This window comes from Danio rerio, chromosome 10 (assembly GCF_052040795.2).
Source record: "Danio rerio strain M-AB ecotype USA chromosome 10, GRCz13ab, whole genome shotgun sequence".
NCBI classification, from domain to species: Eukaryota; Metazoa; Chordata; class Actinopteri; order Cypriniformes; family Danionidae; genus Danio; species Danio rerio.
In genome coordinates, this window is record NC_141030.1 from 34,656,920 (window position 1) to 34,672,839 (window position 15,920).

The 15,920-nt window shown below is 34.4% G+C and overlaps 2 protein-coding genes across 5 annotated transcripts in view; one reads left to right on the plus strand and one right to left on the minus strand.

Annotated features, from left to right (window-relative positions):
* Positions 1-15,920, minus strand: part of opcml (opioid binding protein/cell adhesion molecule-like) — a 375,490-nt gene that overhangs the window by 304,694 nt on the left and 54,876 nt on the right. The window contains exon 1 of one of the 3 annotated variants that reach the window (XM_087269338.1): positions 4,075-4,426. The exons of the other annotated variants lie outside the window; for them this stretch is intronic. Coding sequence (XP_087125464.1) covers positions 4,075-4,135 — 61 coding nt within the window. The 5' untranslated portion in view covers positions 4,136-4,426. Of the gene's footprint in view, positions 1-4,074; positions 4,427-15,920 lie in introns of those variants that run through there. 3 annotated transcript variants of the gene reach the window in all.
* LOC147842129 (uncharacterized) overlaps positions 1-15,920 on the plus strand; it is a 183,112-nt gene that overhangs the window by 164,767 nt on the left and 2,425 nt on the right. Inside the window, exons 1-5 of one of the 2 annotated variants that reach the window (XM_087270935.1) lie at positions 12,744-12,820; positions 14,372-14,524; positions 14,676-14,817; positions 14,930-15,086; positions 15,194-15,289. In XM_087270935.1, coding sequence (XP_087127061.1) covers positions 15,054-15,086; positions 15,194-15,289 — 129 coding nt within the window. In that variant the 5' untranslated portion in view covers positions 12,744-12,820; positions 14,372-14,524; positions 14,676-14,817; positions 14,930-15,053. Of the gene's footprint in view, positions 1-12,743; positions 12,821-14,371; positions 14,525-14,675; positions 14,818-14,929; positions 15,087-15,193; positions 15,290-15,920 lie in introns of those variants that run through there. The other variant, XM_087270936.1, reaches the window with a different exon arrangement.

Sequence of the window (15,920 nt, forward strand, 5' to 3'; positions counted from 1 at the left end):
TGCACAACTTTCAGCCAGTCGACTGAGCTCCAAACACCATGTGACTAACCAGTCTAATATTGTCATGAAAGATGTTTCTGAGTCAACTTACCGCTTAAAGCACATGTCAAATTCTGGCTCGCCATATCATTTATGTGGCCTGCAAGAATTTATGATTCACACCAAAAGCGAATTGAAGTATTCATATGAGTAGATTATAGTACATGCGCAGGATATTTAGTGTAAACGCTCAGAACTTACTTTAATCTCATCTTTTGTGCAAGTTCAAGATATTCAAGATAAACAGAAATTTGCAAAAAGCATTCATGACATGTCATGTTGCTTTGTGTTTGGTGTAAGCCCAGCAATATAATAAAAGTCCATGCCAGAGCTGGGCCAACGAAACAGTTTTAGACACACCTGAACCAGCTCATTAAGCTCTTACTAGATATACTAGAAACTTCCAGGGAGGTGTGTTGAAGAAAGTTGGAACTAAACTATGCAGGACACCGGCATTCCAGGAACGAGTTTGGACACCCCTGCTGTAAATAAAAAAGGATGTAAGGATGTCACCACAAAAGGATGTGGCTTTTAAGTTTCTTTTCTTGTGCATCCCAGGCACTAGTTCCCCATCTAAAAAATAAAAAATAAATAAATAAAAAAGCATTGGGGTAATATAGTCATTCAACTTCACAATTTGTAATGTTCAGTATGTATGTGGATAATGATGGTTTGTTCCTTTACTTGAAAGCTCAGATTTGATTATCATGTGATATTTCATAATGATACGTGATATTTTTGTTTAATTTATTTTTCGTTTTTGACTATTAAAACTATTTGCCTTAGTAATGTTCGTAAATTAAAATAAAGTGGTTAAAAATACATTTTTAAAAATCCTAATATTTAAATGGATTGTAGAAAAAAATGTCAATAATTATCGATACTGAATGATATTAAACATTATGTACACATTAATCATCGTATCCTAGTCCATTCTGCTTTATTAAAAATAAACTACATCTCTCATAATGCATGTTTGTTTTGTGAACCAACTAAAAATTGTTTGTTTTTTAGTTCCCCTTCTTTCAAATGTGACAGCTTTGTTATTTATTTTGAAGTAATTCGAATTTTCTAAGCTGATTAATGTAATCATGTTAAAATAACCCAGAGTAGTAACATCTATTTTACATGTATGCAAATAAATGTATTGATTTGTTAGTTTTATATGCTAGAATGAAAAAATAAAAAAATCAACAATATATTAAGGAATATTACAGTCTTACAGTTTCAACTGTCCTATTATGATTAGTCATAATGCTGAAGTGGCCTTTGGAGTTTGAAAACCCAGCCTTACAAGAATAGTTTACCCAAAACTTTTCGAAATTTACCCAAATGCAAAGTTCTGTTATCATTTACTCACCTTTCACTTGTCACAAACCTGTTTAAGTGTCTTTCTTCTTTTAAGCAAAACATATGATAGTTTGAAAAGGTTGAAAACCTGTAACTATTAACTTCCGTAGGATTTGTTTATCCTACTATTAATGTTAGTGGTTACAGGTTTCCAGATTTCTTCACAATATCTTTGTATGAATGAATAGTGAGTGAATTGAGATTTCAAGCTGAACTATCTGTGAAGTAATAAATGATGTAAGAATGTTATAAAATCCCCTAACTCTAGACTTTAGCCTAAACCTGGCATTAACTAGAAACATATCCCTTGAAACTGATTGGAGGTTAATCCAGCGAATTGTGACCACTTGAAAACCTGTAACGGCACCTAGAATCACTTTTATCTCACTGCCAAGTGCTTTATGCCTGATCTTTACTTGTAAAAATGTCTTATAAAACGGCACAATTTTCTGATGTCAACTCAAAAATACATTCCTCCAAAAATGAGTGTTTTAAAGAATGTTGAAGATCAGATGACTGCATGTCAGTTAATTTAATGATAAGCAGTTTTTTGAGGTTTTAAGCAGTTTATGCAGTGTAGTGAAATAACTTCTGCATTGCCACCTATTAAAAATGGCCTCAGGTCTTTGCACACCACAGCAATCTTTTCTTTTTTTTTCTGCTAACCTTGGAGGCTTGCCTTAAAGCAGTGTTGGCGCCAGCCAGTCCAATCGGGTATCGGACTTGAAGCAGTGCAAAAAAGGTTTCAAAAATGTGTCCAACTTGAGACACAGCCATCAAATTCATTTAAGTATCTGTTTTGAAATTTGCCAATTGATATCAGTCACTGGTTTATTCTGAGGCTTTATTAAACAGTATTTTATTGCTGTAGTCCTGTATTAAACAGCACTTCAGCTACTTAAGCAACAGAAATTATCATTAAATTATTATTATTATTATTATTATTATTATAAATATTATTGCCGATCAGTTTAATAAAATCATAAAACCATAACTATTACATAATTACTACTAATACTATGTATGAAATACATTGCATAAATGTACAATATATATATATATATATATATATATATATATATATATATATATATATATATATATATATATATATATATATATATATATATATGTTTATTCTATTAAATACAAATTTAAATGTTATATTTATATGACAAATAATTATATAAAGCATATAACATTTAAACATTAAAATAAGCAATGATGATGATGATGATGATGGTTATTATAATTATTGATAATAATTTGACTTTTGGCTTTTTTGACTTATAATACTCATAACGGTAATACTACTAATAATAATAACAATTATTATTATTATTAAAATGTGTTACTGGGATAAAGACATCATGCTACCCTGAACTATTTATGCAAAATCTGTAAAACCAAGATCATCTAATATTTAAACTAAAGCTCAGAATTCAAGGCTTAATATTTTTCTCTAATTTTCAAAGTGTTTTTTTTTCTTCTTTATTCCCTCCAAATTATAATTATTTATATATTTTCTTTTCTTCCCGTCGATTATGAAATTAAATCACAGCTCAGGGCCTTACTGTGATCAAACAGGGGGTGCCCTTTGATGGTTGGCCAACACATTTTGGCAGTGTGCTAATTAAGTCAAAGCAAACAACCACCTGTGAATAAAAGTATCAAACTGGTGGCTCCGGTCCTGCAGTATTTACCTCTCTAAACCACTTGCTGAGGCTATTAATTAGGCAACCTGGAAGGGAAAGGCAATTCATTAAGCCATGTGACGCAACACACACATTGTGACCTTTGTGAATGAAGTAAAGGAAGGCTGACTTTTGTTCTTCTCTCATATGTCTTTATTAGTTAGTTTTTGAATGTCTTCTACTTTTGCAATCACTAGTGCAATTCCAAAAGAGCTCCCTGCTCTGAGAGAAACCTTACTTCTTTTAAAATTGAATATTGATCTGTGTATGTGTTTCTGTGTGAATGCAGTGTCACAGAGAATTCAGGTTCAAATTTCAATTATTATGACTCATATTCTCTCTCTCTCTCTCTCTTTTTTTTTTTTTTTTTTTTTTGTAGTATGAAATGTCCCTGTTGCCTAAAAAGCTCAATACTTTGCCTGAGGTAACTTGTAGATAACAACCTAGCGCTTCTGCTCACCCTCAAAAACACAAAGTCAGACAACAATTACAATGACTTGGAAATATAAAGCATCCCCAATGCTCATAAATAAATCTGCTAAAGTAGTTCACATCAAAACTACAGATACTGAACAAAAAGGGCAGTTCAATTTCTGCCTTCGGTGAGGAAAAAAATCTGCAATATAAGCTTATCAGAATGCCAAAAGCGCACTCTGTGTCCTCTGAAATGACTCATGGATGCGAGTAAACGGTGACTGCGTGATGCCTTGTGCTTACTCCGTTCAGTTTGTCTCCACTGTCATTCTCGATTAGTCTACCTGAAGTGAGTTTCGATATTCCTCCGGGATGTCCCTCGAGTAGAAAGAAAGCACGCACTGCATGCAACCTCGAAATCATCCCACATCACAAACATTCTGCACACTTACTCTAACTTTGATCACATTTGAAATGCACCATGCTTAAATAAAGACTTGCTTACTTCCCCCCTTCATCTACCCCATAAAGCGTTTAGGTGCAGCTTCACCATGCAAAGAATAAATGATAACATTACCTGGATAAACAAGCAAAGCAATCAGCCACACGGTGAAGATAAAGCAGGCAGGATTGCACATTCTTCAAACTGTTCTCTGGATGCAGCAGCCGGTGCTTCTTTCTTTCTTCCCTTTGGTTTTCTCCACACAAACACAACCACCTGTGCTCTGTTTGCTGTTTTATTTTTTTTGATCACCGAGTAATTACAGCAGAAAACGGCTTATTTTCACCCTTGGATAAGCATGGAGTGGAGTGGAGGCAATTTAAATCCAGCACAAGTTAAAGCGGCAGAGAGACTGAGCTCCCATTGATTATTTTCATAAGCAGAGCGCGCTCAGCAGGCTGGCGGAAGGGAACGTCCCGCCTCCTCTGAGCTCCGATTGGCTGGGATTGTTGGCTGTCTGTCAGCAAGGGGTGTCTCTCTTTTTCATGCTTCGCCTGGACCACTAATGCAAAGCTCTGCAAGATGAGAGAATGAGAGAACGAGCAGCATCTTCAATAAAACTGGCGGCCAGCCTCCTAATATTTGGTCTGTCACCACGAACTGACAGACACGTCTGGAATTGCTCTGTTCCCTCACATTATGGAGCTTCTATTTAAAGATCATGCCTTTCTTATTTGTGTAATTGCCTGCTGTCAACACTGACTATTGGATCCATGCCAAGACGCTCAAGTCCCTTTGCTGTGATAGTCATCAGCACTCTGACAAAACTCTCAAGGTGACCTTGGACAGCTTCTGTAAATCTCTAGCTGCAAAAATTTACAATGTGCATCTCTTCCATTATAAATGCATATGGATGAAAAAAGCAGGGCTAATAATTGTTCAATTATGCCATGATGATAATTTCTTTCTCCCAAAAATATTTGTTATCGTTTTAAATGACATTAATCACTGTCTGACAGAACTCCCTAACTCCCTAAACTGGCAAAATAAGATCAACGTCAAGCACAATGAAAAGTCAAAGACATGTATTACACACAAAAAAGACTTCATAATGAGTTTTTAATTATTCATTTTGACGTGTTTTAATATAATAATCATGACACTGAAAAAATATTAGGACAAGTTGGAGTATATTTTGTCTTCTGATCATTTTTTAAATAATTAACACATTTATTTATTTGTTTGCTTGTTTGTTTGTTTGACATGGACATCACAATTACACTAGACAACCAAATGCATTTGTTTAATTGTTTTAGCAGACTTGCCAATTCTCAACTCTTGAGGCTTGACATAAAATGAAAATATAATAGATACATACACACTACATAATTCTTTACATAAAGCTACTGTAAGGCAAAAGCGAAGGCGGCATGATCAAACAAACTAATAGTAGATTATTTGTGCAAACACTGCTATTTTGTTTTTAAGCACTTCTTAAGAACACTACTAGAAATATTTATATTACTTTCTAATTTTAGGCTAACAGGTAAATCACCCAGTGGTTCCCTTAGCAGAGACAACAGATTGACCAAAAGAGCTCTTACACTATTGCGCTCATGTGACTCTGTGAGAGGTTTGATGCCTACTGACTAGATCAGAAAACAGCATTGGAACATGATTATTTAAACATTTAAAGTAACAATTTAGGATGATTAAATTTAACAAAACAAAAAAAGTTATGTTTACATAGGCTTTGAATCCATCATTTTAATTGCTTTTTTTATATTGAGTCAATAGGCTTCAGTGTTGTTAAAGAGGCTTTTGACCGTGATCTAATGCAATATGACGAGTGAGAATTAATATTATTGTGTGCATGCATAATTTTGCAGTTTGCTAAAAATGTTGTTATAAAAAAGTTCTAATAAAACAAAGACAGTTTAAACTTGGCTTGAACTTCTTACATTTTTTAACATGACTATTAAATTTTAATTAATGTCTAGAGTTATGCCAAGAAAGCTAAATTTATCCACTTCTTCAATAACTTTATTTTTAATCAGCACCTCAAATGTATCAGGCCTATTTCTATTAATAAACAACACATTTGTTTTTAAGACATATAAATAGATAATTTTATTCAGATTCATATACCCATATATTACTTTTTTTTGACCCATGACAAGATACGTGAACTCCCCAGCACCATAGATTTGACAACTCGAAGGGAGTCTTGTGTTTAGTGAGCAGTCCTGAATAGAACTCAATCACACAGGCTTTACGCTCAAATATTTGCTGTACTCTTTAGCCATATGGGGCAAGATTATCAAAGCCACAGAACCAGAAGAGTCTTTCTACATAGAAATTTCTGCAATATTTAACTACAGTTGAGCAATATTTTAAATATGTAAGATTGTTACTGATGGGAATTTTCCAGAGTTGTTATTTTGCAATCACATTTTTTACCAATGAAATGTTCTGAGAAGATTATTTTAGATTTTAAAAGCCAAGAGCAAACTTTCTTTTATTTTTAGTCAGTTGAAAAAATAACCATCCAGCAATGTTCTGGGGACATTATTAAATATTTGTAAAATAATAAAACAAAAGAAAACAACTTGTATTCTGGAAATGTTATTTTATGGTTTAAACAATCATGTGGAATTGTTCTATATAACAGTGGTCCCAATCGTGGATCAATTGGTACCAGGCCGTAGAAGAAATCATTAATTATTTATGTTTTATTTATTATCTGAGTCTGAACAATCTTTTATTTTTGAAAAGTCTTTTATTTTGAAAAAAAGACTGTATTCCCCCGATTATATCTCAGTCATCTGAGTGCCCAAAATTTAACAACAAACAGCAAAACGAGTAAGAAAGAAAGAGGCATCTTTGGAAAGTTTTTTTTTTTTTTTTCAACAAATCAAGTGAATCCACCCTATCTGTGCAAGAAGATCAACTGCTAGAGAGGGGCAGTTTGCATATTGCATCTTTTCTAGAGTTCAAGAAGGTTCGTTATTTCCAATGGAGGCCTGCGGCTTGCACGGCTTGTGCTCAAAATTTTGAAAAATTAAAAATCCAAATTAAGAAATAAGGCTGCACAATATTGGAAAAATCTAACATTGCATTTTTTTTTGACGCTGCGATATATATTGTGATATGACTATGAGTTCATTAGATGAGATTAACTACAGAATTTGAACAGAATTTATCATTTTAGATTGATTGGGATAATTCTGTAGTGTGGTGCACAATATATAATAAACAATCTACAAGCATAGATCAATTCGATAAATACAAATATACAAATGAAATAAACTGTGTTATTGTTTTCAGGAGTCAAACTGTATTTAGGTATACAGTAATTACAGTAAAACAATATTGCATAGTATATAGTATATATTTTATAAACAATTCAATAGAATGGATTGTTATTAACCTGTCAAAGTTACAAACAGTATACTTTCTTATGCCTGTATGCTTTTAAAAGCCTGTCACATGCCTAAAAAAAACTTGTGAAATGACCAATTATAATCCAGACTCAACATTGCATATACTTGTAATGTGGCTATTGCGAATGATCCATTGCAATATCGATGCTGAAATGATATATAGTGTAGACCTAGCAGGGTAAAACAATTACCATGGACATCAATGGTTACAAATTTCCAGCCTTTTTCAAAATAACTTCTCTTGTGTGTTCAACAGAAAAGAAACTTACAAAAGTTGCTTACAAGTGAAGGCTAACTGATGACAGAAATTTCACTTTTGTGAACTTTCCTTTTAAGTTCTGACCTCACAAACCGCCATGCAGTTGATTCACTGTGCATGGCTTTTCCATCAGGACAAGATGATTTTGTTACAAATATTTAGCTGTCCAGCCTCAGGGTTTGCAACTCCTGAGTTGGACATTCTTCTCTGCTCACTTCCACTGCGCTCTGTTCAAGACAGAAGTGTGATCTTACTTCCAGAGAATGCCATGAATTCCCTGAATATTAATTGCACTCTTACTGGCATGTTATGAATTAAAAATGAGCAAAAGCAGAGGGTTTAATCGAAATATTACCCGAGCTCTTAACAAGTCTGAATTGCACTGCAAGTACTATTAACCAAACGCTAAATCAAATCCGGCAAGGTCACCGAATTGCACGTTTTTAATGGCGCCACTGTCAGGCTAATTCAAAACCTGCCCTACCTGTGCAATGTCCCGAAGAGGCCATCCACACATTCACCAGCCGACCCGTGACAATAACTCACGCTGGAAATATGCTCCCCATTTCATAAAGAGCTTATCTACTGATGTATATCAAAATGTGATGCAAATGCCACCAAATCTTTCCATTCTTTGAGGGGAGAGTGTAAGTTCTGCGAGTAACAGAGCACCAGCTAAACGCCACAGATAAACCAGATAGTAATTTCACAGGGTGCCGTTTGTGGTCATGATAGGAATCATAATTGATGCTCGCGGTACTAACGTTTGACAAGGACATATTCTTTGAGGGTTTTAGACAAGCCTCTCTGGATGATTAATAACGCTCAATAGAATAGAACTACTGACGACATGTAATTAAGATTATGATTAATTTATTTAAGATTACAATAAAATTATGAACTAACATGCCCTTCAAATAACTTAAAGTGGCCAAAGTATTGTTCCAACCCTAAAAAGTCACCAAAAAAAAGAAAGACACAGAGATAAGGGTGGATGGATGGGAAAATGGGATGGATGGGATTAATTGGGACAGATAGATGGATTGGGACGGAGGAATGGGATGAATGGATGAATAAGGTGGGGCGGATGGATGGATGGATTGGGATGGATGAGAATGGATGGTAGGATTGGAACTAAAGGGGATGGATGGATTGGGAAGAATGGGAACGGTTGGATGGATTGGGAAGAATGGGAACGGTTGGATGGATTGGGAAGAATGGGAACGGTTGGATGGATTGGAACAGATGGGAATGGATGGATGATGGATTAGAATGGATAAATGGATGGGTGGATTGGGACGGATGTAGATGGAGTGTTGGAATAGATAGTGATGGATGGATGGATGGATGGATGGATGGATGGGGACAGATGGGGATGGATGGGGATGGATGAATGGATTGGGATGGATGGGCAGATGGATTAGCACAAATGAGGATGGACAGATGGATTGGGACAAATGAGAATGAATGGATAGATGGGCACGGATAGATGAATGGGGACGGAAGGATAGGGACGGATGGATGGATAGTTGGGGACAGATGGATGGGAACGAACAGATAGATGGATGGGGACGAACAGATAGATGGATTGGGACAGATGGAAATGGATGGTTGGATTGGATGGGGACGGATGAATAGATTGGGATAGATGGAGACAGATGTTGGAATGGATTGGAACGAATAGATTGATTGATTGATTGATTGATTGATTGATTGATTGATTGATTGATTGATTGATTGATTGATTGGGACAAATGAGGACGGATGGATAGATGGGGATGGATAGATGGATGAGTAGATAAATGGATTGGGATGGATGGGGATGGACGAACAGATGGGGACGGATGGAAAAATTGATAGATTATTATTTAGCCACTAATTAGGAGTCTGCCTTTTCCATCTGACTGAGAATGAAGGCTTGAATTTTGAAGCAGTAACTGATCCTAGATCAGAAGCTCCTGCTAATTTTATCCCTAAGCAGCATTTGTAATTGGTTTCCCGTATACAGTACAAAACACAAAATTACAAAATAGGAGAATAGTACTGTTAATTATGGATAATATGACTGGATGGATGTACATATACAGTACAGTAGATAGACTATGAGAGATGGATGAATGTATAAACTGTGATGTATGATTTAATTAGTGGTTGCATGGATATATGAATTGATAGCATACAGACATATGGAAGAATGAATATAACGGACATACTGTATGCATGAATATGATACAAACGATTTGATAAATGAATGGATTAGATATATGCACATATATAGGAATGGATAAATGGAAAGAGATAAGGATTGTATGGTTACAGCATATGAAAGGAATGGGACAAACAGAATGGGATGCATTTGAAAACTTTTAAAATAACCTTCATTAAAGTCTGCATGAAACAGAAGTTGCTGAGACTTTTATATCAGCATGTTGATATACTTCCAACTGAAATGCAATACTAAGAGGGGGGCGGAGCTTTATCTGTCTGCATCCTTCCCTCAAAGCTAACTAACGGTAAAAGGGGTGTGGCATAAATATTGTGGTTGAAGCAGTCAAACTAGCATCAATGGAGAAGAATGCGGAAGCAAATGGTCAGATTTTGATTGAAGATTATCAAAACTTTTATATTTCAGTGGATTAATTTATGCAGATTAATTGTTCACCTAAAGGATAATAATGTGTGCTAGCAAAATAAACACTAAGTGTTAAAATCACACAGACTTCAAGAACATGCCATCATTATTTTTTTTTCAGGAGCACAGAGAGGTTCAGGTAAAACCCTTTTATATCATGTAATCGCTAAATATTTCCATAATATCCCTTTCATGAAATACTAAAGGCTGAAGAGTTTAGTTAAAATAGTGTTTGATCTCTGAATTGCTTTGAAAGCCAACTACTAAGAGGATGCAGCAATCAATGGTTGTTCTGCAATCCCAGTCAAAACACTGGCATATCAAAGATGAGATTAGTTGTTGTTCAATAAATAGCACATCCATTACAGACATCTGTAAGATGAGAAGGGTTTGACTTTAAAATCAATTCTGTGTTGACCAAACACACACACACACACACACGGCAGTTTACCTGCTGTAAACTGTGATAAATAACACCTGTGTCCACAATTCAGCAGCCCTCTTATTTAAACAGATATCGAACACTCTAATAACATGACTCCACCTTCCTAGGAGTAACATACTATGCTGTTTTAAACTAAACAAATAAATGAAAATATATATATATTTTTTTTTATCCAGATGTGATCAAATCTGTTTAACCAACACAATTTCCCAGTAAAATTGTCTGCTAAACTGTATAACAAAAAAAAAAAAAAAAAAAAAAGAGAGACTGCTGCAACTTTGCAGCATCCACTGCAGCATGAATAAATGATGTGGTTACTATTATGGGACTACAGTTTCACTTTTGCTGACTTTTTTGTTGTTTTTTCATAATTATTTAAGAGGTCATCTTAAATTATGAGATCCATTTGTAGCCTTTAAAAACTACTGTATATACCTTATTTGAAAGCACCTTCAGAAACAAAAAAGAAAAATAGTTTTTGTTACATATTTAAGCTGCTGTATGTATGTTTTTGACTCTTCTAATGCATAAAAATACCATAATATGTTTGCAGTTATTTAAGAAACATGCCAAGTGAACACTTGTTTATCTAAAAACAATGCGAAAATCATATATTCTGCTTGAAAATGTGTATTAATAAATGTGTATGTGCCAAAACGTGCGTCTTTAAGTTCCACATGAGGTTATTAATTAGCAAATAATATAAATATATGAACGTAAATATTGGGTGAGCAGGTTACATTATAACCCATTGTCCTAACAACACACTATGTGACTAGATTTGCAGTGATAAGCAATTGAGCTGTTTGAACCAGACGAAACACAACAGAAATTTAAATAAAGCCATTTAGAAGCACAGAAAATATGTGCACTTACTGCACTCCAACAACATGGTAAGGTTTATAATTTAATAAATGCATATTAAACCTCTTTAACATTATTAAACATACATGCTGAATCACTGATATCTGTTGGCTTGCACTAAATTTCCATTTAAAGCAGTTTATTTTATTTTAAAGATCTGAGGTGAACTATCTGCTGCTGCTTTCAAGAGTATAGGAATAAATGTCATGTAAAATGGCACTCAAACTCACATTCTAAACATTTACCATTGAATAAAGCATATGAGGTGTCCCAGATCATTGTCAGTTTTCTGTTGTTTAGCTGCAAGAAATAGAAGCCATTTCTAAAATATAAATTTAAGTTATTGGTTAAAACAAAAACTCCTTTTAATATGGAAAAAAATACAATTAAATGAGCCTTTAGTGTTGACAGTAAGGCCTACTGCTGTCAATCTGGCAACACCTTCAACCACCAGGAGTCAAACTTAAATACTGTACCTTTAAGTGACTATTAAAACAACATATACAACTGTATATGGAAATGTTAGAATTGAAAGTCTGATGAACAAAAATATTTGATACATTTATTTGCTGAATGTGACATCTTGCATTTAGTCAACTAATTCAAAAAAAAAAACTGATTTTGTGGCGGTAATTCCCATAAATTTGCGGACAATTTTGCAAAAAAAAAAATAATAATATATATATATATATATATATATAACAATGACAAATCACAAAAAGAAAGCTTCTATATTTTGGTCTCTAGTCAACAAGATTTGAAACGGTAGGTATTAAGCCAAAGGAAGGTTGTATAACTCTCATTTTTATCCAAGATCTTACTTTTTCTCAGATTTCACTCCCTAGAGCATCTGACATTGTCACACATAGGACATGCGTTACACTGTAAAAAATAAAATCTCAATTTGTTCAGCACACTGTACTTTTTCTGTCATATATACTAAGAATTGTGAATAACTACTGATCTACATAAAAATATATGTTATGTCAATAATATTCGCTAAAATGTTATGTCTACATGTTTACCAGAGTTTTCTGGACATACATTTTTGTGTTGAACAGGTATGTTGATATTTAAATAAATTGCGCATGCGTGACGCGACGTTTGAAAACGGCGCCAACCCTCCCCCATATTGACCATTCGTTTCGCTCCTCATCTCCTTTTTGTCTTGGTGCCATATCGGACTTCACAGATATTTTCGACTCTTCGAAGAACTAAACATTAACTTGTTCCTGTAGGTGAGTAACAACACTTATTAACACTAATTCTATGCATGCAATGAATTTTACTATATTCACTACCTGACGGTTTGTTTTTAGCGACGAGAATTATTGCATATGCTTAAATTTCAAATGCAGTGGGTAATTAATGTGGCCTATAGTTTCAGCTAAGTCCAAACTCATAAATGTTTCCGTGTATTCATGACATGAGTGGCGGATTTAGGCAGAGTTAATCGCTCAGGGAGGCATGGAGACCCCACGCGACATCCTTCCGGCCCACGCCCGCACCTTCGAGAGGGCGGAGGACCGTGAGGTTGGCACGGTCGTCGTTTGCCTAACGCCAGTAAAGCTTGTGCCGCTCCTTAAGACATTACTTGGAAAAAAAACGGAAACTGGTTTTCTGTGCCGTTTAAGTTTTAAATGTGTGCACCGACTAGTGATGGGTCATTCTTAAACGATTCGTTCATTATGAACGAATCTTTTGTATGACTCGAGAACGACGAGTCCTCTCTGGGAGTGATTTGTTCACTCGCGCATGCGCACATTTGTGCAGGTGGAGGAAAAGATAATTTCATTTATCGAGTCCTCTATCGGGTTTAAGTCATTCGTTCATCACTTTAAAGACATTAGGCAATGAAATGCAATCAGAGCAGGAAATTTTTTTTAAATCATCTTTCAAGTCCTCGGCATTGAGTCATCTCTCTTAACATGCTGTCACATGATGAACGAACGAGTCAAAAACCAGATGACTCGAAAGGTGAACTAATGGCTCCTTTCGGTTCAGACTGTGCTTTGGTTAAGCTTATATGGGTCTGTCTGTGTGACGTAGACGAACCCCTCAAATTTGAAGACCTGTCAGAAGAGCTGAGCTCACATAATCATAGACAAAAGACTAGGTAAACAAACGATTATTTTCTTTTTCTTATAGCATTCAAGTTATGACTTGCTTGTAGTGTGATCAACGTCTGGACTAGTTGTGGATGCGTTTGGAATAACTTGTATCATTTTAATAATATTTTGGCAAATTGATGGAAATGACTTGAAAAAAAGATTTGTTCATCTCAACGAACGAGACTCAAAGGTCCAAATTAGTAATATGATCCGAACTTCCCATCACTAAGAGCGAGTGAGAGACCGTAAGTTGTACTTATAAATTTGTGACGCATATATAAAGCACGGATATTCAGATTATATTAGATAAAGTAATATGTAAATGTAGTTTATATTTTTTATTTATAAAATATTGCCTAAAACATTATTTAATCCTGTCAAATTAATATAAATAGTTCCTATTAGGTTTAAAATAGTCTTAATTTCAAAGGATATATTATTACTAACTATATTACATTATTTGTGGACTCCTCTGTATACATCAATATCATATATTGATATTAATATCATTGTCTGCTCCCAAACATGTTCCATGTTAAAATATGGGGGCATAAACTTGAAAAATGTTTAAAACTTTTAAATGTGAAGCTTTTTCAAATATATTTTTGTAAGAAGTATACTTTATTTAAAGTTGTGATTTAACAATACAAGGTTATAACTGATTATTTCTGTTTTCAGGATGATCTCCTCAAGACTTCATGCAGTGTAAAAACTGCAAATCCAGCACTTCAAGTGAAGATGTCCTTCTGAAGCACTATCAGCTACATCATCATAGAATTTCCAACTGGCCCTGTCTTTACACGCAGTGTGTTTGTGCTTTTAAAACTGCAGGTACTTTACGATCCCACTTATCTAAATCACACCACAACACTGATAGTCAGTCGAGATCTTTCAACTTTTAATTGTGGACTATATGAATTTCATGAGATTTGTACTGAAAAAATATTTTTTCTTTACCTACAAAATCATCTGAAACGTAAAGAAGTTAATGCAGAAGAGACATGGCAGCCATAAGTGAAAAAATGGAACTAACATTATCCCTTAGAAGAAAAGAAATGGTCCAAGAGCAGCCAATGATTGTAGAGGTTCAGGAGAGGTGGCCTGCACTCTTTTTTCAAGAACAGGTAAAGAGATTTTTTTTTCTTTCTTATTAGGCTTTAAGTTTACAGAATGCAAGATGCTCTGTTTACAGAAAAAAAATGATTGCTGAAAATCTGGTTGGTTTGTTTTAAAAAGATCTGTGAGGAATTTTTCCGCATCACCAACAAAGACCTTCTAGGAGTCTTCATGGCAGCCACTGACAAGTACACACCAAAGCTTCTGAAATTATAGAGCCAGAAAAAGAGCATTTGGACATGAAATGGAAGAGCTCCTGGAAAGACTTGATGAAAGGGCAAGTTAATAATTTTCATTATTTACATGTTTTTGATCTATGTAGTTGATGATATTTCAGTTTTCATTCTGTGACTTTTTGGTTGTATCTTTTTTATGTTTTTGCAGACAACAGAAATTGTTAATCACAGAAGGACTGCTGCTTTGGAGGGCCTGCCTTTGTTTCTTCGAGAGAAACAAACTAACCTTTTCAAGAAATTTAAAGTAGGTATCAAACACTTTAAATGGTTTAAAGCATGAGTGTCCAAACTTGCTTCTGTATTGCTGGTGTCTTGAAAAGTTGAGTGCCAATCTATTTGGAGCTTTCATGAAAACTTTTGATTAGCTGAGTTAAAATGTTTAATTTAGGTATCATTAACAGAAATTACAAATCTTCTGACCTTAAGGTATAAGAAGTAAATTTACGTATAAACGTGTCCTGTAAATTTCATGATTCACAAGTATCTTGTTATTTTTAAAAGATTGATATCAGGTTCTATATTAGTACCAGTTTAGACCTGCTCACTGATTTATGCAGGTAGTTAAGGGAAAGAACATGTAAAAGAGATGCAAGAGAAACTGTTGCTTTGTCTGTTATTACATAAAATTAGAGTTATGCCGAGAGTCTAAGACATTATTCTTGTCAACCAAAATGGCAGCTGTTGTATTCAGAGTACAACATATCAGCATTTATTTATTTATTCATTCATGACAGTATTTCAAAATAAATCACTTAAAATTTTTAAACTCCAATTACTGCATTAATGTTGCATATAAATCCTGATGATTTATGCGTTTGTTGATCTGGGCTCCTTGTTATTTACATGTTATCTGTTTAATTGTTACATTCACTTTT